We start from the raw sequence: 27298 nt of genomic DNA on the forward strand, positions 1-27298 counted from the left end.
CCTGGCCCTTGCAAATGTCCTCGGGGCATTCACAGTTCTCCCCGTGGCCGCTGGGCATGGGAGCCGATATCTTCTGTGGTGGAAATGGCCCAAGATAAAGAGTGTGTGGTCCTTGAGAGCAGGGATGAGTTTGTGGGCGGGATTATTCTTGATTGGAGAGAAGCCTGGCAGGTAAGATAAACAGAGACTCAAGCCTGAGTCATCTGTGCCTTTTTCCTTAAGGTGCAGAGAGGGATATCTAGAGGCTTAGAAAAATGGGGGACTTCCTCAGGCATTCTCAGTCAGTGAATGATAGAGCTGATGGAATACACAGGATTTCCAGCCTCTTAAGCCCCTGTTGACTGCTCAAATTAAGCACCAAAAGCTCCCTCTTCCTTCAGATCCTGCTTTTCTGAAAAAATGCTGTAATATTCATTGTCTGGATGAATTTGACCCCAGATGCTTCCTCCTAATGGGTTTGTTCTGTAAACCATTGGGACTGGGCTCTGCTAAGTAAAGTGTAATAACAATGAAGTCTCCTGCATGGTGCCTGGTGTGATGGCTGAGGTCACTGCTGGTGCCCGAGCTCAGACAGCTCCAGCACCTGGCCAGGTCCTCTGGCCCCCAGCGGGGCTCCTGTGAAGTGCCATTTCTTCCCTGTTTTCAGAATTGCAGAATGCTTGCAGACTATCTCTGATCTGGAGACCGAGTGCCAAGAACTACGCAGTAAACTGCAGGACCTGGAGAGAGCCAACCAGACCCTGAAGGATGAATATGATGCCCTGCAGATCACTTTTACTGCCTTGGAGGAGAAACTGAGGAAAACTTCGGAGGAGAATCAGGAGCTGGTCACCAGGTGGATGGCCGAGAAAGCGCAGGAAGCCAATCGCCTCAATGCAGAGAATGAAAAGGATTCAAGGTAGGAGATGTATCCACAGTTAGTAGGTTCCTTTTTTGCTGAAGTGGAACCTAGGTCTTTGAAAAGAAGGAAACAAACCTGGCAGCTCCTACCGCAGGGTGGGGGAATACCAGAAAACATTAACAAAATTGATTTTGAGAGTGGATGCAACTGTTTACAGCATTAAGATTTTGCCACAGGCGAGTCTTCTGTGTTCAGCCCTAATCTCATTTGTAAAATGGGAATAATGGCACTTAACCTCAAAGCATTGTTACGAGGATTAAATAAGTTAAAAACTGTAAAATAATAAAACTTGAGCTAGGCACAAGTAAATTGTAAGTAAAGCTTAACTATTACTACTCATGCTCTTAGTATGTTGGTGTGAGGCTGTTCGCTGTAGAAAACTAAGTTGCAGCCATGACTAACCCTGTATACACCTTTCCGTCCTGAGAGGCCCTGGGTCCCAACAGGCTTCTCCCTTACTGGTTCACTGGTTTTTCTAATAACATAATCCTTCCTCCAGGCTTTGCTCTGACATCCTTTATAACAGCATCTTTACCAATATCACCAGTATGGATTTGGGACTTGGAATCTTTGCTCAGGGCAGTTGTTATTTTGAATGCACTGAATATTTAGATATATTATTAGAGCTAGTTTATTGAGAGCCAAAGCCCCATGCACTTTTTAAGCAAACATAAGTAGTGGGCTTTCTTTTTTTTTTTTTTTTTTAATAGGCGGCGGCAAGCCCGGCTGCAAAAAGAGCTCGCAGAAGCAGCGAAAGAACCTCTACCAGTCGAACAGTAAGTACAGATATGCAATCAAAACTATGCTCTGGATTCTCTCTTTTTAAATACAGGAAGTCCTTGGGTTACGTCGGACTCAACGTACATCGTTTTGTGGTTACGTCACCATCTCCCATTTATTTATTAAAAAAAAAAAGTTCTGTCATTTTGACATATGTACATATGTGCTTTATGTTTTTTATTACTTATTTACCACAAGTAAAGGTCAGGAATTGTTATCTTTCTTTTAAATTTTTTTTACTGTTTCACTTCATTACTGCTGTGTATGTGCTCCATGTGAGTGACGTAGGTGCTTATGTAGGTGGGTTCTGACTTACGGCGAAAATCGCGTGATGTCGCGCCCCAGGAACGGATCTCCGACGTAACCCGAGGAACTACTGTATATTTTTAATTTCTATAAAACCATTTTATGGATTGCTGAAAGAAATGTAAAAGATGTAAGGGAGAAAAGAACCCTCATTACCTTCCAGAAAGTTGTTCCTCATACGCTGTGAATTCTAACTACCTACACCCCTAACACGTGACAACCTCCCTGTTTTCCTGTTGCTACTGACCCACTTTCTCACCCTGGTTGGGGCAGTGTTATGCTGGGCAGGGTTCTTTTGCTCTTGGTTTGTGGCTTTAAGTGGATGTTTGAAGCATAAGTGAAGATTAGGATCTGTTGGAACAAAAGGAATTGAATCAGTTGGAGCTTTTCCTAATCTGGGGACAGGGTGGAGAATCTTCCCTGAGACCCAAAAGCTTTGTTTTGAGGTAGCAGAAGCTTTCATGACTGAATTCCTTTTGTCTCTAGTTCAGAATGTTCTTTTCCTATTGAATTATATTCTGGAGTATGGCATTAGAATTATGCTTTCATATAAATGGAGGGGGGGGGGTTTGAAATTCAGTTAGGAGTCACCTAGCAGACAAAGGCCTTATTTTATAGGGAAACAAGAAGGTTCTTATACCAAGCCTTTGCTTTAGATGCAGAATGGACATTTCTTCTGTAATTGTAGAGGTGGAAAATGAACCTGACAAAACTGCAGTGTAAATAAATTAATTGTTATTTTTGTCCACCAAAGCATTGATTGTCCACTTCCTATTTGCCAGCATAAATGGGTGACTAGGTGTGACATGATTCAGACAGGTTGAGCATCCTGCCCAGGACCACCCAGAAAAGGGCTGAGCTGGGCTGCAAACCCAGGGGTGTCTGTCAAGGCCTGTTCTTAGTCTCTGTGCTTCCCTAAGAGAGGATTTCTGGAGGAAAGGGAGGACATTTACATCTTTGAAGGGTTTTGGTAACCAATTGCCAAACGCTTGTATTTTCTCCTGGCGCTGGGCCTTTGTAGAGTTCAGAGTACCTTTATGGCTTTAAAATTCTACTTTAAAGCATTTACATGATCTCAGCTCATTTTTACTACTGTTGCCATCTCTGCTGGTCTGTTGTCACCCTTGTATGAACACAAGTGACTTCCAGAACCACAACCTAGAAGAAAAGAAAGCCCAGCCTTGTTCTCTTTCTTCAGACCTACCTTTGTTTCCCTGTACATCCTGGCCCAGACTGGATTCAATTACACGGAACCCTAGATGCAATAGCCAAGGAAAATAAGTTTACTTTGACTTGGTTTAACTTGCTTGATAACAGGTCCTTACGTATATACTTAATCCAGATAATCATGGAAAAATCTTGCTTTCAAGCTCTTATGAATCTAAAAATTAGTTGATATAGTCTTAGGTTATTACATTTTATTATTTTACTTCTCCATGAAGATTGAAACTCAGTAGGAGGTCATTAAGACCAAAATAATAACTTGACTTTCCCCTACCAGGAAAATGGGGGGAGGGCGGTGGATTCCAGAGGCCCTCTTGCATCCGTAGGATGAGCAATAGCAATAGCAAAGGAGTGTGTTCCTATGACTTGATGGCTTTGTGTGAAATGCAATGGACTCTCCAAATGTCAGGAGCACCAACGATTTAATTTTTTTTTTTTAATCCTCACCTGAGAATGTTTTGATTGATTTGAGAGAAGGGAGGAGGGCGGGGGGAACATCCATGTGAGAGAGAAATCAGGAATTGAACCTGGACCTTTTGGTGTACCGGATGACACTCTAACCAACTGACACCCAGCCAGGGCAGGAGCACTGAGTAGTTTAAAAATAAAATACTCAGAATGTAAATGAATTATGTTTAGATTTTGCTTTGTTGGGGGTTTTTTTGTTTGTTTTTTAATAAATCTTCATTGTTTAGATGATTACAGTTGTTCCTCTTTTTTCCCCCCCATAGCTCCCCTCCACCCGGTTCCCACCCCCCCACCCCACTGTCCTCATCCATAGGTGTATGATTTTTGTCCAGTCTCTTCCTGTACCCCCCATACCCCTTTCCCCCCTGAGGATTGTCAGTCCACTCCCTTTCTGTGCCCCTGATTCCATTATATTCACCAGTTTATTCTGTTAATCAGATTTTTTATTCACTTGACTTTTATATTCACTTGTTTATAGATATGTATTTGTTGTTCATAATTTTTATCTTTACCTTTTTCTTCTTCCTCTTCTTAAAGAATACCTTTCAGCATTTCATATAATACTGGTTTGGCGGTAATGAACTCCTTTAGCTTTTTCTTATCTGTGAAGCTCTTTGTTTGACCTTCAATTCTGAATGATAGCTTTGCTGGGTAGAGTAATCCTGGTTGTAGGTTCTTGCTATTCATCACTTTGAATATTTCTTGCCACTCCCTTCTGGCCTGCATAGTTTCTGTTGAGAAATCAGCTGACAATCGTATGGGTACTCCCTTGTAGGTAACTAACTTTTTTTCTTGCTGCTTTTAAGATTCTCTCCTTGTCTTTTGCCCTTGGCATTTTAATTATGATGTGTCTTGGTGTGGTCCTCTTTGGATTCCTTTTGTTTGGGGTTCTCTGCGCTTCCTGGACTTGTAAGTCTATTTCTTTCACCAGGTGGGGGAAGTTTTCGGTCATTATTTCTTCAAATAGGTTTTCAGTATCTTGCTCTCTCTTTTCTTCTGGCACCCCCATAATTCTGATGTTGGTACGCTTGAAGTTGTCCCAGAGGCTCCTTACACTATCTTCATATTTTTGGATTCTTTTTTTCTTTTTGCTTTTCTGGTTGGGTGTTTTTTGCTTCTTTGTATTTCAAATCTTTGACTTGATTCTTGTGATCTTCTAGTCTGCTGTAGGATCTCTGTATATTATTCTTTATTTCAGTCAGTGTATGCTTAATTTCTAGTTGGTCCTTTTTTATATACTCAAGGGTCTCACCCAATTTATCCGTGGTTTCTAGAAAATTCTTTAAAAACCTTATAACCGTGGTTTTGAACTCTATAGCCTCCATTTCTTTTATTTGTGACCTGTTTCTTTGTCTCTGCATTTTGGCTGCTTCCCTGTGTTGATAGAATGGTTTTGTGTGCTAGGTGTCCTATAGGGCCCAGTGGATCAGCCTCCCCAGTTACCTGAGGTGGACACTCTTGGTGCACCCCTTTGTGGGCTGTGTGCACAGTCTTGTTGTAGTTAAGCCTTGATTGTTGTTGGTATACCTGGGAGGAATTGACTTCCAGGCCAATTGGCTATGAGAATCAGCTGTGTCTACGATGGGAGAACTTCTGTGCTGGAGACACCCTTATGGGGCAAGACTTGCTTCAGTGGGGCTTTGGTGCTCACTGAGTCTGCCCCCTGAGTGTGTCCCTTATGGATCTGAGGAGTTGTAATCTGGATGGTCCCACTCTGACCACTGGGTACACTGGCTCTTGGATCTCCAAAGAGGTGCTAATTTAGCCTCTGCCTGAGGCCACCCAGCAGGAACTACAGAGATCTGCAGGTTCCTCTTCTTTGTTTGGGGTTTGCAGGTGCCCAGATGAGGCCCAGCTGTGAAGCAATGCAAGCTGCTGTGGGGCCTTGGGCCTTCTTTTGGATGTTCTGGGTTTCTCTGACCCAGCTGCAGTTGGTTAGGTAATTTTAGATTTCAAAGGACCAGGCCATTCATATGCAAAAGCCTCTGCGAACAGCTTGGGTGGGGCGGGGTCTCAGGGCAGAGCAAACAGCAATGGCTTCCTGTCAGCCCTGCCCTAAGAGGCCCCAGGTCTCAGTGTCCCTCGGTAATCACTGCAAGCATCTCTGATAGAAAGCCGCCCTCAAGTTCCGCCTGATGCCAGACAGTCCAGTTTCTCCCCGTATGAGTCTGGGTCCCCAGAGTCTCACCCGGGACTGGAGTTCAGAGACGTCGGGAGCTTGTGTCTCCCTCCCAATTGAGAAAGACAACCGCGTACTCAGTTGCCAGCCCTTTCTGCGCGTGCACGCCTCTACCTCTGCCTTCCACAGCTCCTCTGAGTCTCAATGTGCTTTTCTCTTTCCTTCTAGTTGTAGAATTTCCACTCAGCCAGCCTTCTTGTGGTTCTGGATGATGTCCATTTTGTCTTTTAGTTGTAGTTTTGAAGTGGTTGTGCGAGGCAGCAAGTTTAGGTGTTTACCTATGCCGCCATCTTGGTTTCTCCTATCACTTTCCTGTTTTTTATATTATTAAAGTAATATTTTAAACAGTTGTTAAGGCAACTATTGATTTCATTGCCCTTTTATGGGTCCCTTTACTTTGTAGCTGCCCCTATCTGTGTCCCTTCCCCGTCTCGAAACTATTTATTGGTGAGTTTGGTCCAGTTGTTCGAGGGCAGGAGGCCTTCAGCTGCTCACCAGACTTCTGATGGAAAGAAGTTATGTGCTGGTTATGTGGTTCTGGACTAATAAATCATTTGCTTTCCAAGTGGGATCTGAAAGGATCAAAAGCTCACTTTTAAGGTTGTTATCAGCTGAATTCTGGATATGTTTTGGACAGGTTGACTGTTTCCTTTAGTATTGTTCAGAGCATTACAGCTCCTTTTTCTCCAGAGAACCCTTAAACATTGATGTCGTAGTGAAGTCAAATAGGTGGTATGTTACTGGGAAATGGTGTTGGCATTTGCACAACAGACTCGTCATAAAAATCCTGTTGAGCCCAGCCAGTGTGGCTCAGTGGTTGAGTGTCAACCCGTGAACCAGGAGATCACAGTTTGATTCTTGGTCAGGGCACATGCCCTGATTTCTGGCTCGATTCCCAGTAGGGGGCATGCAGGAAGCAGCTGATCAATGATTCTCTCTCATCATTACTGTTTCTATTCTCTCTCTCTCTCTCTCTCTCTCTCTCTCTCTCTCAAGTCAGTAAAAATATTAAAAAACAAAAAGCTCCTGTTGAGCAGAATCAAAGACTTGACCTCTTGCCCTTCTTTCTAGGGATGATGACATTGAAGTCATTGTGGATGAAACCTCTGATCACACTGAAGAGACCTCTCCCATGCGAGGCATCAGCAGAGCAGCCACGTAAGTAGACGGGTCTGGCCAGGAAAGGAGAGTGGGGGTGCAGTTTCACAGAGCACATTTGTGGCCACAACAGCCATCTGATGCACCCAAGCCTCTGTGCTGGGGCACCGGTCGTCTTACACAACCACAGAGATCAGTAGGCTCCCCAGTGTCCCACTCTACTTAACGGGAGGCAAGCCATCCCTTAGTGTTGTCACCTGCTGTGAAGGGAAGCAGAAAAAGTTCAATGGATCCTAAAAAATGACAGTTCAACCTTATTAGGCAGGGTGATTGTTTAGATCAGTGGTCGCCAAACAGTGGTCCGCGGACCACCGCAAGGTCCAAAAGGTTGGTGACTGCTGGTTTAGATTATACTGTTGAATTCTTATTGGGCTCCAGGATTCTTTTTATTTGGTTAAGCAGACTGAAAGTATGGGGCTTGCATATTAATAGCCAGAAATTGTTAGGTCAGTTTGACAGTTTCATTGTCAAAAGCATTATTACCAAGGAAATTAATTTAATGCTAGGGAGCCTTGTTTCTTTTAAAACTTGGAGGTTGGGTTTCCCTCCGACCTTCCCACTGTTGTCTGGTGGTTTGTACCACGATGGGTTTCTCGGCTGGGGTTTGTGAACTCGTGGGAAACATACTCCCAGGTAACCTATTTTTGTGGACTGTTTTTATTGATTGCTTATTTGGGCAAAATGTTCCTATGGTTTAAACCTATCCTCCCCTCCTCTTTAGTAAGCGACTCTCGCAGCCTGCTGGAGGCCTTCTGGATTCTATCACTAATATCTTTGGGTAGGTTAGAAACCTTCACCTTTCCTTGTTGATATGTATGTAAATATACCTAAGTATATGTACATGATTTATTATCTTTTTTTTAATGTACACCAGAATGTCAGTGGTACAGAATATACAGATGCCTTGATTTCAGCTTTTCATTTAGCTTCTTTCTTTTTCTTCAACTTCCTTTCTCTTAATCTTGCTGCGTGCTGATCTCTGGCCTTATCCTTTAGTCTGTCCGAGTCTCCCCTTTTGGGACATCACTCTTCTTCTGATGCTGCCAGGTGAAAATGTTATCTACTCTTATCCCAGCATGTGGGTGTGGGTTGTTGATAATTGAGCTGATCACCGCTTCACTGCCCTCCATCATCAATGTCCATGTGCTAACCAAGACGCTTTGCATGTTCCCAGGAATGCCGCCAGCCCTCTGAGTGGGGGCGATTAGGTTGAGTTCTCTACAGCAGCCACGCTCTTGCCGCTCTTTCTTGGCATGTGTTCAGCTTGCCTTGACCACCGTGTATGCTGAGGATGACTGTGACTAGGCATAGAAACGTCTTTAAATCGTTTTACAAAAATACCGAGCTCTTTCTGAGATAGCACTTACATTATGTTCAGAAAGTCTTCAGTAGTTTATGGATGGGAAGCAGTAGTTCAGGACTCTTCTCAATGTCGAGTTTTGGAGTCCATGAGTTAGCAAGCAGGAGAGTACAAGTATTGCTGCATATCTTCCCAGTTGTCCTTTGAGTGAGGATGTTTCTGATTTGGCCAATCATTTTGTAGTTTGAAGGGTCTAAAAGGGAAAAGAAGCTATTGATACAAAGGTCTTTGACTCCTTTCTGAGATTGATAGACAAGTAGCCTTGTGCGGTCTTTTCTAATCTTCTCCTTTATGTCACTTCTTAGGAGGCGCTCTGTCTCTTCCTTTCCGGTTCCCCAGGATAATGCGGATACTCATCCTGGTTCTAGTAAAGAAGTGAGGGTCCCAACAACTGCAGTGTGTGTCTTTGTAAGTATGGTTTCTCCCCAAACCCACACCAAGCCTGGTATGGTAACAGTGTGACAATTAACGGGTCCTTTCTCCTGCTGCAGCTAAGCTTTTTCTTGCTTTATTTATATCAGGCCTTTGCACCTGTCTCTGTCTGATGGAAGGGATTAATACATTTTGCTTACCTTCAGAGGATAGAATTTATTACAGCCATCCTCCGTAATACAGGACTGGCTAAGAGAGGATTGGAAGCATGAGGGGTGGGGCAAGGGAAAATAATTAGAGATGTGAGAAATTAGTAATTCATGCAATCACTGTCACCAGTTGGCTCCAATTTAGAGTAAGAGTCTAGTCCATGGTCTGTTTGGGAGGGTCAATAGGGTGACTATTGGCTTCATGATTTACACCTCTATCTGTGGGACTTCTGACCATTAGGAGCACATGGTTAGAAGCAGTTCCTGGCAGAAGCCATTGTGGTATTAGGGCTGTCAGCTGGAGTTCAGAGCTGGGTCCTAGTATGAAAAGATAGTGTGGTCCCTGCTGGGGAGGCTGAGCAGGCACTGAACCAGCATGGGGACAGGAGAGTGCCTGGCTCAGGCCTCAAGTGAAGGGGGGGAAAGGCAGACAGGAAGAGCAGATCCCATACAGTTGGGCTCTTTCAGTGAATTAGAGGAGCCAGCTTTCAGGGGAGAGAAAGACTTGTTATAAAAATGAGATGGGATTTATATGGGGGAGCTTTCCATTCTAGGCATCAGTAGAAACTTTAGTAATTGGATATTTGCACCCAGTGAACTACCTTAGATGTTGAAAAGAAAGTCCCACTGTACTCCTGTGGTTCCCTGGCAGGCCTGGCACCTCACAGAGGTCAATGATGATTGGTAAAAGGTCTGATTGCACTTAATGTCACAGTCCCTTCTTGCCCTCAGCTCCCAGCAGCCCATTTTTTCCTCCTATCACATTTAAGTCATGTGCATGGGATAATGGAGCAGCTGATAATTAGGATTCTGTCAGTGTGTGTTTCTGAGAGTGTACGATTCACAGCTGACAACTATCCAACAGAACCAGCCCTCAGGAGCGTGACGAGGGCAGCCATGGGTGTGATAGTGCATGATCTCAAGTTTTCAATCTGAGACCTCTTCAATAGAAAGACATTTATTTTTTTTTTAAAGACGAAGGGAATTACAGGAGCTAAAAAGTTTGATCTCCTGTCATGCAGCTTTTCAGCAGTGGACACGGGGGACGGGAAATCAGATCTTCAAGCAAGGAAATAATAAAGTGATGTTTACATCCATCTGGTCATGCTTGAAATAATATGTTAAGCATCTTTTTCAGCCCCAAGCAGATGTGAAGATCAGATTTTGTCTTCCCAAAATAACCTTTTGGGCAAATGATTGATGACCTGTCTAATGATCTAAAGTTTATAATCCATGTTTTTCATGGTCTTTTTTTTTTTCCCCATTTTATTATGGTAATTTCAATCATCGAAGTGGAGAGTAAAAAGAACTTTGGGGTACCATCATCCTGTCTGGCAGCTTCATTTAGCCACGTTTGTCCATCTTACTGTCTTTCCCCTGCACACATTCTTTTTATTTTTAATATATTTTATTGATTTTTTACAGAGAGAAAGGGAGGGAGAGGGAGAGAGAGTTAGAAACATTGATGAGAGAAAAACATCAGCTGCCTCCTGCACACCTCCTACTGGGGATGTGCCTGCAACCAAGGTACATGCCCTTGACTGGAATCGAACCTGGGACCCTTGAGTCCGCAGGCTGACGCTCTATCCACTGAGCCAAACCGGTTCAGGCATCCCCTGTAAATTCTTATTGGAGCAGAGTCCCAGACATTGTTTTATCCATAGATATTTTAGTATCCATGGTGGGGGTTTTTTTAATATGTTTTTATTGATATTTTTAGAGAGAGAGAAAGGGAGAGGGAAAGAGAGAAACATCAGTCGGCTGACCCCTGCACAACCCGTACTGGAGATCAAGCCCACAACTCAGGCATGTGCCCTGATTGGGAATCAAACCAGCGACCTCTTGGTGCATGGGTTGATGCTCAATCAACTGAGCCACACCAGCCTGGCCACAGTCTTTAAAAAAGTTTTTTTATTTTATGTTTCAATTACAGCTGACATCCAATAATATATTAATTTTATTCAGTATCCATGATCTTAAAGAGAAGAAATTATAGCAACAACTTCTCGCATTCTGTCTTCTCATTCTAAGATGGGATGCTTTTTGCTTGGTTTCCTTTATTATCCTGACCACAAATGCCATCTTGTCATATCATGTGTTCCAGTGTGGATGCCAGTCTTAGTAATTTCCCTATGATGAATTTAAATTCTCCCAAAATAACACCTGTTAACTTTTGTTGAAGGTATTGTAGTCAGGCACAGTCCTAGGTCACAAGACCTCTGGAAGTCCTTTTTTTTTTTTTTTTTTTTAATATATTTTATTGATTTTTTTACAGAGAGGAAGGGAGAGGGATAGAGTTAGAAACATTGATGAGAGAGAAACATCGATCAGCTGCCTCTTGCACACCTCCTACTGGGGATGTGCCCGCAACCAAGGTACATGCCCTTGACCGGAATCGAACCTGGAACCCTTGAGTCCGCAGGCCGACGCTCTATCCACTGAGCCACACCCGTTAGGGCTGAAAGTCCTTTTTTTATAGATGAGCAAACTGAGGCTTAGGAAGTTAAGGAACATGCCAGAAGTCACACTGCTCATATATATTAGTGCCCACATAGAATCTCACTCTAATACTGCTGTGCCTAAGTAGCACTGGCATCTGCTCATATTGGAACTCCATGTTAGAATATCCTTGTTAGGAAAGCCATAAATGCTTTATCATGAAAAGTCATGCTGTACGTTAATTAGATAAATAGTGTGATGTGTATTCATGCAATCTGGACCAAAAGGGAAGCAGGTAATCATACTCTTACTCTAAAGCTATTAAGATCATACAAGAATATAGATTGAAATTTCTTATTCTTAGAAGAAATAAGATTAATGTGACAACAAACTTGAAGCAGTTTACACAGATTTTGAATCCTGAAAGGTTGCACTGTATTTAAATAAGTGGAACTGTTAACTATAAGAATAAATGATAGAATCTTAGGAACGCCTGGGCTAGGAACCCGGGTTATTTTATGATGAGATTCTTCTCATTAGGGATGAATGTTCAACCTCTGGTGAGACATTCAGAGGGCTCACTTGTATTGGACTCTTTCTTCCTGGGAAGGGCAGTGATTGGATATGAAAGGGTGCTTGTCTTGCAGGATGCTCATGATGGGGAAGTCAACGCTGTGCAGTTCAGTCCTGGATCCCGGCTGTTGGCCACGGGCGGCATGGATCGGAGGGTTAAGCTTTGGGAAGTGTCTGGAGGTGAGATCTCAGAGTGTACAAAAGGAAACTGTGACATCTGATTGACTTGGTTTCAGGCAACCTTTGAATTGTTCATCTTCTCAAAGTACAACATTTTGTGTAAGGAGTCTGACCAGAGCATCATTACTGTCTCAGTTGCACTTTATAGCTGAAGATGTTTTCTCTGCGTTTCCAAGCAGTGACTAGAAAGTACTGTAAAGTTATGGATATGTTTGTGTTTTTGAAATATATAATAATCAGAACATCTTCCAAGATAGTGCAGGTTTTTAAAGGAAAATTAAAAGGAGCTTATCAGACAAGGGCCCTAAGATCAAGAGACGGTCTTTGATTAGACCTTGTTTCAGAATTGATTTCAGAGCACTCAGAAATGGAATGGCATTGAAAGAGAAAATGGGAGTTAATGAAACCATCTCTTAAAATGCTGAAGCTACGACATAGCCCAATTTTAACATTTTGAGATTCAGTTAAATGTACATATACTTTTAATAAAGCAAGGTCAAAGAATAGGCTGAAGGTTTTTGTAGGAACCACTTTGTCAAGTTTCCATAGTTACAGCATATTCATGCTTCCTGTCCAGCAGTTAATAGTTCCAACGGGCCTTTGTCTGTGTTATTTCCCTTGATTCTCACAATGGCCCTATGCAGTTAGAAAGGTGGGTATCACCCATATTTGAAAACTCAGGAGGCACTACCAGATTGACATAGTTGATTTACATGACTGACAGATGATTTATGTGGCAAAGGAGTGGTGGAACCTAGGGGCTGAGTTGAGTCTTCTAACTGCAAGTCCCTTGTTTTCTCCATGCCAGCCTCCCCTAAGCTGTAGAGTTGCTGAAGAACCCTATAGATCACTGGTTACAGAAGAACAGTCTGTCCATCGGTTGGTTAGAACAGGTGGTCAGTAAAGCCCCAAGTGTGTCTGCCTTGGCATTTGATTTTTAGGAAAGTGGCTCAGTAGTTAAATCTCTGGCAGTTAGTTGAAGCCCATTAGAATTAGTCCACAATAGCCTGTTCAGTCTGCAGTTTTGTTCCTCTTGGCTAATATTTACTGAACCTTGGAAGGTACAAAGTCTAAGAGACTGTTTATGAAATAGTTTGGGGTGTCCTGTTTTTACTCTTTTAAAATATCAGAAGAAGGGCACTTTCCACCCAGTAGGAACACCCATCCTTGCTCTTTCTATCAAAGCAGAGGCTCTATTGGTAATTACTTCTATAAACAGCGTTAACATAACCTCCCCTGGTGCGTTCTAAATAAAAGAGCTTTTTACTTTTAACAAGGTGTTTGGTCTTTTGAGATCAATCTCTTGTGTGGAATAGCATTTATCAATCACTTCTTGCATTTTGGCTGCCTTTGGGCATAAGTCAAGGAGCTGTTTCTTAGAATTTGCAGTAATAATTTGGTCTGTAAAGGTGTAATCTAAATAAAGACCTTAATTAGCGGATGATGGCCCTTTTTTTACTTTGGAAAATCTAATGAAAGCTAACACTCAGGAAGAGGCATATAATGTGCTATATTTTTCAAGTAAATATAGAGGTGGAGTTCATAGACCAGGTTAATGATCCCAGCACTAAATATGTTTGACAGCTCCAAACCAGTATTCATATTGCCATTATTTATAAATGCTGAGTAAAAGATAACATTGAAATGTTTCCTATCCTGTGCTCCCCTTTTATGAACTTGATTTAGAATGGTTCCCTAATTGTTTTCCTAGCTTGTCTTATATAGGTCACCCTTAAGCTACCCTATAAAAAAGGAATGTAATCACATCATCATTGAGACTTGTAATCCTGTAAGCTTATGTCTGCATAATTGAAGTTTACATGTATGGAGCCAGCTCTGTGAGAGCAGGACCCAGGAGAGGTGGCTGAGTCTGTTGGTGAGGGAAGCTGGATGGAGGGAGGGAGCACTTGCAGGCAGCTGGGTTGCCAGAGTCTCCCAGTTCATGGGCATAGAGTAAGTGCAAGGACACACTCCAGAAATTTCAAACTCGCTAACTGGCATTCTAATGACTAGCCATTTACACCTAACTAAAGCAAAAACTTTTCAGACATTCCTGAGAATTATCACACCTGGATTCTGAAAAGTTGATGGTCCAGAATTGGTAGTTAAGTTGGTCCAAACACGGATCAAACCCAAAGATGTGTTTATGATGTAAGTTAGAAAATTTTACTGAGAAATAACTAAATGAAACTCAGTCTCTAAGTCAATTGACATGGCCTGTATACACTGAGTGGCCAGATTATTATGATCTCTGAGCGCATAATAATCTGGCCACTCAGTGTATTTGTATCTCAAATGGGTACCAAAAGTATTCTAGACTTTTGCTGGAGATCAACCACCTATTTGGCCTGAGCTTTCTATCAGCCAGTGCAAAGGGGAAAACTGATCAGGTGCACGATTTATAGTATCTTTGATATCAAATAAATGAGGTACTCAAGAGAAGTACACTGAGTGGCCAGATTATGCATTCAGAGATCATAATAATCTGGCCACTCAGTGTATATACTAAATTTCTCTATAAGAACAGCTTAACACACATGCAAAATGCTAGGCTCTGCATCCATGTATACCTTCATTGCTCTTAGAAACTGACAACCGTATATTTTGATCTCGTATTCTGTCTGTCTTGCTGGTTGATTCTGTGATGGTGCAGGAATACTGTTTTGACAATAGAGTTGGCTTCCAATGTTTCGGGTGCCCCATTTTAACTTACATAATGGCTTTACCTTCTTGTCTTTCCTCCACCTTTCTTTTTATCCAGACAAGTGTGAGTTCAAGGGTTCCCTCTCTGGCAGTAACGCAGGAATTACAAGCATTGAATTTGATAGTGCTGTAAGTATCTAACACCCGGGGAAATAGGTGCATTCAGAGATGTTTAGAAACAAGACATCTGGTTTTCAAAATTTAAAAATAACTCACCTGGTTTGTCCACTATTTATCTTGAGTAAAATCAGTGTTAAAGAAAGATGCAGGTAGATTACAAATTCCCTGCTGATCATGACTGGGCTGGAGAGGCAGGTCTGCATTAACCCAGCTGATCTCTGCAGACTTGATAAAGGTCCCAGTTTGGGCTGAGGTGTTGTGGGTAGAGAGGAGAGCATCCAGCTAGACCTGCGCCAGAGATGAGCAGATCTCCAAGGGGGGTAGCTGGGAGGTGAGACAGGGCAGGGTCAGTTCCTGTGGGCTTTCTGGCTGAAGCAGTGTGTAGAGAATTAGTATTTGCTGTTACTTGAAGGCGGGCGGCGGAGGGAAGTGAATGCAGGAGGCCAAGTTCCATTTTGAGCTGGAGGGTCTTCAACCTTCAGGCAAGATTGAGCAATTGAGTGAGCTTAAAAGAAAGGTCTGAACGTAACGGGGTGGGTGAGTTGACAGATACTGGTGGTAATAGTTGGTATTTGGATCAGGTGTATAGTTTTAGACATCTAGACCTTCTTGGACTTGATTATTGGGGAGTTTGTATTGTGTGAACTAAATTCCTCTATTTTGGCTGAAATATGTGTCTCACCTTCCCTCCCCCTTTATTTCAATAGGGATCTTACCTCTTAGCCGCTTCAAATGATTTTGCAAGCCGAATCTGGACCGTGGATGATTATCGGTTACGGGTAAGACCCAGTTAGGAAAATTAGTATAATTTCCTAACTTCTCATGGTTATCAAGGCATAACAATGGTAGGCAATAGCAGATCCCATTTAATATGCAATAGGAAACCTTCACTTTTCAATGTATTTATTTTATTGATTGATTTCAAAGAGGAAAGGAGAAGGAGAGAGATAGAAACATCAATGATAAGAGAGAATCATTGATCGGCTGCCTCCTGCACACCCCCTACTGGAGGTCGAGCCCACAACGCAGGCATGTGCCCTTGGCCGGAATCGAACCCGGGACCCTTCAGTCCGCAGGCTGATGCTCTACCCACTGAGCCAAGCCGGCTAGGGCAGAAACCTTCACTTTTCCATGAAAGACTCGGGACATTCCTTTTAATAAGAGGAGGTACTTTCATAGATACCAGTCTTAGCTTAACTTCAGCTATCTTGATGACAGCATATAAATTGACTTAGTAATTACCTCCCAGAATATAGCTGGAAAGTAGGATATAGACATACATATGGATGCACTGTGATTGAGAGAAAACAATTGATGCTAAGAGTCAGATGGAAGGGGAAGGGGGTGTCATGGGATCAGATGTGGAGGAAGCCTGTATCTGAACCCAGAATTGCCGAGAAGTCCTGTGGATTCCAAGACAAAGACCAAAACGTGAGGGTTATATTGCCTTTGTTCTAATGAAAAACACATCACTTGATTTCGAGACTGGTTTTTCTCCTTAAGCTTGAAGGAGTCTTCACATGAGCTCATGAAATAAGGGCTACTAAAAGCTAAGATGGAGGGTGAACTTGACATTGGTAGGAATTTTACCAAAAAAACTTTGACAGCAGTTCTGTGTGTCAGCCCACACAGAAAACAGGGCATGATGTGAAGATGAACTTACTAAAGGTAAATGCAGGGAGGTGGGAGCTGCGCTGGGTGGTGTACGGTGGTCTGTTTTGGTGACGCAGGAGTGCAGCTAGAAGAATCGTTAGAAACACAGTGAATGGATCCCTTAGGCTTTCCATTTTCTTGAAGGTGCTGTGGAAAATGATCACAGTGGTAATTCTTTACTTAGTTGAAAGAAGATCCAGGGCTATACATATAAAGTCTGAGGTGTGAAGATGACAGATTATGTCCTCTCAAAGCCGAAGAGCCTGCCTGGGTTCTTGTCTGAGTGAAGGAGTGGAAGTGGACTGCTGGCACCCACAGGCAGGGCAAGGCTCGCCTCAAGCAACAGTTCACGTCTGTTCAGATATTTGAACGAGTTTTCAGCTCTAGCGTCATAGTTCACGCTAAACATGGAAAAGATGCCTCGCCTGTTCTTGTAGCAGTTTTTTAATTCGTCCTGTGATCTGCCATGCTCTGTGTAACTGCCGTGTAAGACAGTTGTATGTGTCTACAGTCATTAACTTATCTAAAGCAAGGTGGCTTTTCTTGAGCGGCCTCTATGTGTTAGACCCAGTACTGAGGGTGTTACGTGCATTACTGCTGTAGTCCCCAGGAAGGCAGCTAATGTGGTTAGATGAGGGGACTGAGGCTCCGATTTGCCCGAGGTCACATAGTTAACAAACAGGTGAGAACTGGAATTGAGGCCTGTGCTCTTTCCTGTATTGGATTGGCCTGGATTACCAGTATTCTAGACTGGGAAACGGCCCACGTGTTGAATTGAGGGACATACAGCTTTCCTTACCTTTGCGGCTCTTGGAGGGAGGACCCAGGCAACCAGTTGAGTCAATCAGTTGTGCAGGATGTATTTTTCATTGGTAGAGTTCTGTACAGGTGGGCATCACCTTTGGGTCTGACATAAGAGGAAGGGGACCTGGAGGTGAGGTAGTTCTGAAAGATAGAGGTCATACTGTTGTGAAACTTATCTCAAGTGTGCTAGTTTGCAGAGGTTTATCGAAGAGGGTACTGGCAAGCTGTGCTCATGTTGGGGCCATTGTCTCCTCTGGAGTAGCTGGCTCTGGCCTCAGGTCTGCTCACAGCCATGTCCTGTCCCTCAGTAAATGTGGGAAGAGATCTAAGAGGCCTTTTTCACGCATCACACTCTTACCAAGGTCCAGAACTAAGTGGGCTTCCTGTTGTAGGGGCTGTGGCTTCCACTTAGACCCTAGTTACAGAGGATGTTGGAAGACATGAATGGACACCTATGGTCTGAAACTCAGGTTCAAGCCCTGGTCAGTATCTCCTTAACTTTGATGATAAGTGAATGGTGTTGGGAGAGACTAGATGCAAGGAGCAGCTGGGTGAGTGCTTGCTTTAAAACGCTTTTAGTAAAGGGACCCTAGAAACAGCCTGGCGTTGAAAGGTCCCATGACAGGACTCCTTCAATACCAGGTGTGTTAGACTCCCTTAAAAATCTAAAGTCAGTGCCAACTGGCCCGGCTGCTCTCTGAGATGTGACTTGAGGAACTGGATTGAAAAACCCACCCTGTTCAATGCTCTGACAGTGATGTGGAGAGGTGGCCAGAGGCAGGACTGGCTTTCAGGTGGTGGTTGTTATTTTCAGAAACTTCCTCATCAAGTTCTGCATTTCTCTGGCATCAGTTGTCTTCCGTTGATATTAAAGGTAGCTGCTTGCATGGTGGGCAGCCCTCGGGGTCTGCCCCGGAACACAGGAGTCTGGGCAGAATGCTAGAGAAGAATGCCAAACCTCCCTCCCATGTGGGGCTCGGGCTGCTGTGACAGCTGAACCCACTGTGGCATGTCTAGTGAGTCCTTGTTGAAAAGACTAAGGTAAAACTTAAAAGTAGTATTAAAATTAAATACTATAAGTAAATATAAAAAACTGAGTGAATGAAATAATTTTTAATAAATCTGATCCACTTAAAATAAGCACTTTTTAAATGATAAAATTGAGGGCTTATAGGAGGCTCAATTCCTTGCCGTTGAGAACATGGAGATGGAGCTAGTCAGACTCAGGCAGATCCATCTGGGTTTCCACCAAGAACAAGATTAGCAGAAGTCCAGACTTTTTAAAAAGCAAGCTAATAATACCTATGAAGGGCCAAGCAATAAAAACATTCCTTTTCTTTATTCCATTAGTCCATAGTTCATTCCAGGAAATAAGTCAAGAAAAAGTTGTGTGCTCATAGTGTTCATTGCAGCATCATTTGTTATCATGAAACTTTTAAAGCACCTTAAGTGTCTGCTGGCCAAGGAAATTTCAGCTAAATTGTCACCTCACCACATACAAATTATTCAGCTATTAAAGTATTTATGAAGACTTAAGTGTGAGGGTGCGAAAAGGAAGAGAGTTAGTGCTGTCCACATGTGCCTATTTCATACTGCTAAACCAGTGTGAGGAAGAAATTTGTCTTCCTCAGTTTAAGTTAGAAGCCCAGGCTGTGTAGAGCAACATCAGTGTGACCCCAGGCCCATGTGTTTTTAGCTATCACTTGAAAAACTGCTTATACTATAATGTTAAAAATAACATGAAATATACAGAAATGTGAAAGTGTGCAAGAGTGAGTGCATTCACATAGCCTATTCATGAGCGATGTCGTTTCCTCCCTATGTTGGTGAGATGTGATTACAGAAAGTGCATATACACAGAACTAAGAACTTAATTTACGTTGCATGAGAAGTACCTACCCAGGTTCCTGTCTCCCGTGACTTGTACAGATTGGATGAGTTGTACTGAGTGGATTCACGTTCCTGTACTGTATGGAATGTAAGCTTTGGTGCTGGAGTTGCTTTCACCAGCAGGATCGGTGGCAGCTTTTACACTGCTACAGCCCCGCCACCACCTGCTGGCACACTTGTAAGATCAGTCCCGGTTTCAGAGAGGTGTCAGGGTGAGGGGTGTGAGTGAGAAGCCGAGCAGACTTCTTAGACAGGGAGAAGTACGCATGTCCTAAGTTTCTGTTCCTGTACTAAATGCAGTTGCTCCACTCAGTATAGCAGAAAGACGGGACTCTAAAATTTCAACACTGAAAACTTTACACGAAACTCTGAGGTCTCGTCTTTGGGAGTGAGGTTGAAACCCATCATTACCAGTGGAGTAAGTATACTAGGGTCTTTTAAAAAGGCTTGTTTTTATTAGAAAACATCGGTGGATACCTTCTGAGCCTTTGAGGTTTTGCAAATATAAAAGAGGTCAATGATGACTAGTAAAAGGGCTGACTCCCCAGGTCCCCTCCCTGCATCCTCACCATCCCCAGCCGCCTCGCTCCCATCAGGCTCCAGTAGTGCTTTGATGGGTAAAAGGGCAGCTGACACTCTGTGATGTCCCAGGTCTGTGTTCCTTGGCGAGCCCAGGGAGGACACGTGGTTGGCATCCTATAGCCAGTCTCGAAGGGATGTGATTACTGGGAGTGTGGTATCTGTGGTTCTGATCTGACTTTCAAGCTGAGACCTCTCTTTGAAAAACCCCCAGGGCTTTTAATTGTTTATTTAATGAGGCCTGATGTTTCCTTTTGTAAATGTGTCTTCTGAGAAAATGTCTATTCTGACTTTTAGAGGCACTGGCTAAACCCAAGGCTTTTAAAATGTTGTGATTTGATATAATACAGACTTATTTTTAAAAGGTGCAAGAACAGTGCCATGTTTCAAAACAAAGTCCTCTGGTTGCCCTCACTGGTTTTGAGGATGAGACACATGAACTTTGTACTGGTGATGTTTTTGTTGTTCTGGGGTGTGTTTTTTTTTTTTTAATGTTATTTGTGGCCAGAGATTTATCCTATTCCTCTAATATACCTCACCTCTGGGCAGCACCTGTAGATAGGCTTCTTGGGTGTTTCCCCAGCTACTGGTCCTTCTGCCTCTGATGTCCCTGTCCAACCATCGGGTGTTTGGAGAAGCTGGCTCCCTCGTGGTGTGCCGCCGGCAGGCTTAACCCGGCTGTGTTTCTCTCTCCTAGCACACACTCACGGGACACAGTGGCAAAGTGCTCTCTGCCAAGTTCCTTCTGGACAATGCGCGTATTGTTTCTGGAAGTCATGACCGGACCCTCAAACTCTGGGATCTGCGCAGCAAAGTCTGTGAGGAAATTCGGTCTCTCTGTTTATATGTGGGGTTAGACATTAACTGTGAAGGTGTTTGTTTCTACATCAAAGCCTGCATTTAGTGTGATACAGTTTGAATGCAAGTGAGAATGGTGCTGAAGGGGTGGCAATTTTCCCTGTTTGAAGCTTCATGTGAATGAGGAGTTGTGTTGGCTTGGGGTCTGAGGGAGTGAGGTTATGTGGACAGCCACGGAGGAGCCTCTGCCTGATGACTGATGTTCGGCTTTCTTTCAGGCATAAAGACAGTGTTTGCGGGATCCAGCTGCAACGATATTGTCTGCACAGAGCAGTGTGTAATGAGTGGACATTTCGACAAGAAAATTCGTTTCTGGGACATCCGGTATGATACCCAAGAGCTCCCTCGGTGGGGAGGCATGTGAGAGGGTCTGTACGTGGTAGAAAGGTGAATATTTGTATATGGGTTGTTTTTTTAAATCCCTGGCAATACAGAGATAAGCTCCAGTCCACATTTATTTTAACACTTTGATATTCTTTACCATGAAGTCGACAGTTGTGGTCAACAACCACGGACATACACTGTGTACTTACCAGGTGCACGATCAGCAGAGATAAACACCTGGGTGGGTGGGTAATTAAATGTAATAGGTGGGACAGACACACAAGTCTGCCCTGAGTGCTGAGGCAGACAGAGCCAGCCCCTTTGTCCAGGGATGTTAGAGCGTGCCTCAAGACTCATCTTGAGAGGGGAGCAGGCTTCATATGCAGAAAAGCCCCTGAGAGACATTCTGGGCAGGTGAGACTGACACTGTGTATTGGACCAGATGGCCAGGGGCTTTATATGCCATTTTGTAAAAGATTTGATCTTAGAAGCCATTGGGTGTTCAGCAAAGGATTGCTTCCCAGGAGTCTAGTAGATTGTGTGGGTGGCAGTTTTAGCGGGAAATAGTAAGAGTTGATGAGGATCTGAACTCCAAGCAGTGGAGGAAGAAGGTGGGCATCTACTTGAGTGAGAGTTCTGGCAGGACTTGGTGACAAGTTGAATGTGGAAGGTGAGGAAGGAGAAAACTAAAGCAAGACAGAATAAATGACAATTTTAGGAAGAGGGTGCAGAGAATGTTCAGATAAGGACATTAGTTTGTGGTTTCTAATAGACGTTTGGAAAAACGAAAGCAGAATTTTTTAAAGCAGTTGGAAGTCCTCAGGGGAGGACTTTGGAGACATGAGAACAGATTACTCAGACACACGTAAAACAGTAAGAAGATAGCACTTAGGAGCCGTCTGAGGAGGAGGAACTAGAAAGGGCAAGAGAGCCAGAGTCCTGTGGATAGGCCACGGCTAAGGGAGTAACGGGGTCAGGAGGCAGGAGGAGTCCAGTTGGATGAGGCTGGTTTGATAGGAGGTGGTTGGTGATCCGATTGAGTGGAGGGATGGCAGCTGGGGCAGAAGCCCAGTTGTCGAGCAGTTGTGGACAGAGTGGGGAGTGAAGAGCCATGGTTATAGAGGAGGCTTTGAAAGGCCTGGAGTGATGCTCCTGGCTCCTAGACATCACTTCCAGTTTTACTGGTGTAGCCCCTAATTTAAAAGATGAAGACCCCGAGTTCCAAGGCAATGGAGTGTCTTGCCTCCAGCCTCATACTTACCAACACCAAGATAAAACACTCTTACTTAGTTATGGTTTGTGGTAGGAAGTCATCTCCTTGATCGTTTACTAGTACACCAAAATGCCTGCAGTAGGGTCTGCACCTCCTTCACCTGCATCAGCAACAGGGTCCTGCCCAGGATTTCTGTTCTCAGGCCTGGCTATGGACTGGGGCCCAGGTGAGAATCTAGAGAGTGAAAGAAAGAAGGCCTTGCAGAGCGTGGTGACTCTGCCCCAGAGTCCCAGTTTCACATCTAGCATCACCAAGAAGTTGGGGACCCCTGAGCTGAACTTTGTGTGGCAGGGAGACTGTGAGAAAGCACAGCTTTCTCCATATTTGGATAGGAGCCCTGGTTGGTACATGCTGATCAGAAGCTCTGATTGGCATCTATCGTATGGTTCCAAAAGTGGGCAGGGAAATGAATTCTTACCAGATTTAGAGTTCTAGTTTTCAAAATTATTACCATCAAGTCTGTTGGTGGAAAGATAATAAAAGCAGCACTGTGGTTATTTTTATAAGGCTGGGAACACATTCATTGCCTGAAAGAGCTTTGCATTCTGGTTGGCTCGCCTTTTCCCCTTCTCTGCTCCATGGCATGCCATCCTGGTTCAGATGGGGAAGCCTGACATTTCTGTGGTACATTTTCTCAGACTTTCCATCTCTTTGGTAGGTCAGAGACTATCATCCGAGAGATGGAGTTGTTGGGGAAGATTACTGCCCTGGACTTAAACCCAGAAAGAACTGAACTCCTAAGCTGCTCCCGTGATGACCTGCTAAAAATTATCGATCTCCGAATAAATGCTGTCAGACAGACATTTAGGTAACTGAAGCCACGCTGGTTTGGGGCTCCTGAGGGTTGCATGAAGACCAGAGGCCCCGATTTGCTCTCAGACCCTGAGTGCTCTGAGCTCTCGGGGTGACGGTGCCCTCTTGTTTGTTTCAGTGCTCCTGGGTTCAAATGTGGCTCTGACTGGACGAGAGTCGTGTTCAGGTTAGTGGTGATGCTCTTTCTGCCCACCTCACCCCCAAGCTTGGTTCATCACAAACGTTAGGCGTGGGCATTTTCCCGTTGGGAAAGTGAGCCAGATTTATACAGTGTCTCAGCCGAGCACCCAGGAGTGAACCTGTAGGTTCAGTGCTTGAGGTCACTATCACTGTCCTTCCTCTGTAGTGTTCCTTCTTGATTATACCAAATGCACTGGTTGCCCACTTGGTTCTTGCTGGGCATAGCAAATTCACCTCTCTCCATGCATTTAGAGAAGAGCTGTTTGAGAGCTTTTAGGAAACTGTGGGAAAGTCTCGTGGAACAGTTCCAGCATCGCAGAGAAACTTCTCCACAGTTAATGCTTCTCTCTTTCCTCTTCTCTCTTTCCTACTTTCACTGAGCCATGTGACCAGGCAGTCTGCCAGACAAAAGAAAGCCTCCACCATTCAGGGGTTGACTTGATCTCCCTGTGTGTGCTGAGTTGGAGTCTGAGATAGTTAGGGACTTGTGGCCTCAAGAAGTAACATAGTGGCATATTCTTCATTGGGTGGGTGAGGTCAAGATAACAGGGTGAAATAGCTTTGGTGTAACAGTCATGAATGTCAAGTTCTGATTTTCTGGGTACACAGGACTGGTCCTGTGTCTGTCTCATAAATGAAGACTAAACATTGCTTCTTGCCAGGAGGTCCATGAGGATGCTGAAAGGGGGATGGGGGGAAGAGAGGTTAACACCGTTTCCTGTCTTCTGTGTTCTCCAGCCCTGATGGCAGTTATGTGGTAGCAGGCTCCGCAGAGGGCTCTGTCTACGTCTGGAGTGTGCTCTCCGGGAAAGTGGAGAAGGTCCTTTCAAAGCATCATGGGTAAGATGACCCCAGTGAGCCCCTCTGAGGTTGTGAGCGGGTCCTGTGACTTCATCCCAGGGGTCATGCTCTCTTCAGGCATGGACCTGAGTCGGCCCCACGAGGGCAGTGTGCACTCGTGTGCTCTGCTGTGAGCTAGGTTAGTGGAGAGAAGCAGCCAGTCCCCCCAGTGCAGCTGGCCGCAGTGCTCCGCTGGTATGTTTATACACAATCTTCTGGTTCGCGCAATCAGAATAGTGGCTGTTGGAGAAAAGAGTAGAGAAACATTCTCTTATCTTCCCCTAGGCTCCTTTTTTTCTTAGCTTGGCTCCATCCACCCAGGCCCAACTGCCAGTTAGAACACAGTCCCGGGGTTCCTCCACAACCACCTCTCTCTGTGCCTCAAAAGCAGTGACAATTTCTACTCCTCAGTCAGTCGTCCTGTCCCTCTCTGTTTCATTCACCCAGAGCTGTTCGCTTAGGGTAGACTTGATTGGGCCTGCTCCTTTCGTTCCCAAACTGCTTCCTAAAACACAGTGCAGGTTCCTCCTGCGTTCTTCTGCTCTTTACTAAGTGCCTGCCTGTGAGCGGGAGCAGCCGGGTGAGTAAAACAGCTGTGGAGAAAGCCCAACCCCCAGGTGCGAGGGAGCCTGGTACCGAGCTCACTAAGGCCTCACAGATGTTCCGACCTCTCCCTTTGAAGCTCGTCCATCAATGCGGTGGCATGGTCCCCCTCCGGCTCCCACATCGTCAGTGTGGACAAGGGAAGCAAAGCTGTGCTGTGGTCGGAATACTGACGGTGTCTCCTCAGGAGAGAGCAGATCCGAAGCTGGAGAAGCACTCGGGCCGCAGCTCTGTCCTGGCAGGTGGCGTGTGGGGGGTAGCTTTGACCTCCAGAGAAGAGCCAGCCAGGCGACTTTCCTTTGAGCAGGACTTCTGAGGATTTGGGCTGCAGTCTCTAATGACCTGGAGGAATGACGCTGCCTCTGCAGCCACTTAGCAGAGGTGGGTCGCTGCCTCCGTTCTGTGGGAAACACTACTAGCTCTGACCGTCCATACCTCAGCGGGGCAGGCAGCACAGGCAGTGCCAACAGCACCCCACATGTGTGTGTGTGGGGGGGTGTCCTCCCGCTTCCTTCTCCCTTCCAAGTCAGTTCTGGCCAACGCATGTCCTGTCGCCTTGGATCATTTTCCTGGTGAACTTGCTTTAATCATTGGATTAACAGATACCCAAACAGGATTACCCCTGTCCTCAGGTAGCCCACATGGACTGCCCTGGTTTCCAAGGAGACATGGGACTGCCGTCCTCCCTGCTGGTTCGTATCATTATTCTGAAGCTCTCAGTGTGATCTCCTGATTACGGTTGGGATTTTCTTAGGTCTCCAAAACAGTTCTTGGAGATTAACTTCTTCAAAGCTCCTGATTCTACATTCTATTTCTTGGTCAAAACATAAATCTCAATTTGGTTACAAAATATTTTTTTGAGAGGAAGTGCAAAAACCTTTTTATCCAGAGAAGTGTGTGTGCTGCAGGAGTAGGTGTCTTCCTAGACCCATCTGTACCTTCCAAGAAAGTGGGTGCATGCCACGGTCGTTGGGTACAGCTGCTGGGACTCAGGTGTATCTCGGGAGCCACAGCTCCAGGTCACTGCCCCTGTGCCAAGTCCATGTGCAGTGCCCTCGGTGCTGGAGCGCAGGAAGCCCATTCCAGGAGGCGGGGAATTAATATCACCTTCCGGTTCAGGAGCTGTGATTGAGGCCAGGGAAACTGGCCTGGGGCATTTTTTTTAAAGCATTTCTTTCCCATTGTCCTTGTGTATAAAATTTTGGTTCCTCGAGTGACTGAAACACCAATATTTTTGTCACTTTCTAATTTGCACTTTATTTGTTTCCTCCCATACTTGCTCTCTGGACGGATGTTGGTGTGAGTGCTGGAGCCTGGTGAGGGGTGGGGGATGAGGAGTACCTTTCCTCCCACGGGACAGGCTCCCCCTCCCTCTTGCCCCACCTTCATCTTCCCTTTTCTGTTCAGAGAGCTTGAGTTGAGGGGAGTTGAAATTCACAGGCCAGGGCACATCTTTTATTTATTTAACTGTGTTGCCCAACAGAACTTGATTGTAAATAAAAAAGAAATCTGTTATATACTTTTCAAACTCCATGTCTCTTGGTTGTTCTTTTATTCTCCTTTATCCTAAGGAGGGGTGGGAGGGAGCTCTTTTATTTATTTTCCTGGCTTTTATTCATTTGTAAATAATGGAAATACTTTCCTGGTATCTTTTTCTCCTTGTTCATTTAAGTCCAAGTTGTCACTGCCTATAAATATGAACATCCCAGCTTCCAGTCATTTGCAATTCTTAAACAGGAAAAGGGTGTCTTCAGAACTTGGGGAGTTGCGTTCTGAGAGCCCCGTGCACTTCTGTTATCCCTGCAGTTGGCTCCACAGACAGCAGAACAAGTTCCTGGGCCCTGCTCTGGAGACTTTGTCCACAGGATTGATCATGAACTCTGTGTCTCCAGGCCCCCACTTTGCTGAAGGAGCATGAACTACCTCATTGAGGAGTGACCAAGCAGCATTGTGCATTAACAAATTAGGATCTCCCTGGAATCCCCCGTAAGACAGTTGCATCACAACACTGTGTTTACTGAGGAGTTGGCCAAACTTCTGCTCGGCCCAGCAGCTTGAGTCAAGATTCCATCAGGATCTGACGTCTCAGGCAGCACTCTCCAGAAAGCTGAAGAAACCCTTTGCAAGTGGGAGTCATTTATATTATTTTATTTTATGTTTTTACTGATTTCAGAGAGGATGAGTGAGAATCTTCAATCCGCTGCCTTCTGCCCGCCCCCTATTAGGGATCAAACCCGAAACCCTGGCATGTGCCTTGACCAGGAATTGGACCATGACCTCCTGGTTCATGGGTCAATGCTCAACCACCAAGCCACACCAATCAGGCAAGGGAGTCATTTTTAAACGAGACCCAAAGTAAGCGTTGCAGTAGCCTTTGATTATCCTGTTTTCTTTGAATTTGGAGGGGAGCATTCTTGCTCTCTCTGCTTTTTAAAAAAGTTTCAATTTGAGGTCCATCCACACTGAAGCTTTTCAAGTCACCTGGCCACCAAGATTGTGCTGATAGTGT

At 44.5% G+C, this 27298-nt stretch overlaps 1 protein-coding gene across 2 annotated transcripts in view; it reads left to right on the forward strand.

Moving 5' to 3' along the window:
• Nucleotides 1-26317, forward strand: part of ATG16L1 (autophagy related 16 like 1) — a 36205-nt gene extending 9888 nt beyond the window's left edge. Inside the window, exons 5-18 of one of the 2 annotated variants that reach the window (XM_079781747.1) lie at nucleotides 647-898; nucleotides 1612-1677; nucleotides 6930-7016; nucleotides 7738-7794; nucleotides 8682-8784; nucleotides 12044-12149; nucleotides 14911-14981; nucleotides 15680-15751; nucleotides 20596-20716; nucleotides 20975-21080; nucleotides 23012-23161; nucleotides 23285-23332; nucleotides 24085-24186; nucleotides 24869-26317. In XM_079781747.1, coding sequence (XP_079637873.1) covers nucleotides 647-898; nucleotides 1612-1677; nucleotides 6930-7016; nucleotides 7738-7794; nucleotides 8682-8784; nucleotides 12044-12149; nucleotides 14911-14981; nucleotides 15680-15751; nucleotides 20596-20716; nucleotides 20975-21080; nucleotides 23012-23161; nucleotides 23285-23332; nucleotides 24085-24186; nucleotides 24869-24962 — 1435 coding nt within the window. In that variant the 3' untranslated portion in view covers nucleotides 24963-26317. The remainder of the gene's footprint in view (nucleotides 1-646; nucleotides 899-1611; nucleotides 1678-6929; nucleotides 7017-7737; nucleotides 7795-8681; nucleotides 8785-12043; nucleotides 12150-14910; nucleotides 14982-15679; nucleotides 15752-20595; nucleotides 20717-20974; nucleotides 21081-23011; nucleotides 23162-23284; nucleotides 23333-24084; nucleotides 24187-24868) is intronic. The other variant, XM_079781748.1, reaches the window with a different exon arrangement.
• The last annotated feature ends 981 nt before the right edge of the window (nucleotides 26318-27298 follow it).

The sequence above is a fragment of the Cnephaeus nilssonii genome (genome assembly GCF_951640355.1).
Source record: "Cnephaeus nilssonii genome assembly, chromosome: 10".
Lineage (NCBI taxonomy): Eukaryota > Metazoa > Chordata > Mammalia > Chiroptera > Vespertilionidae > Cnephaeus > Cnephaeus nilssonii.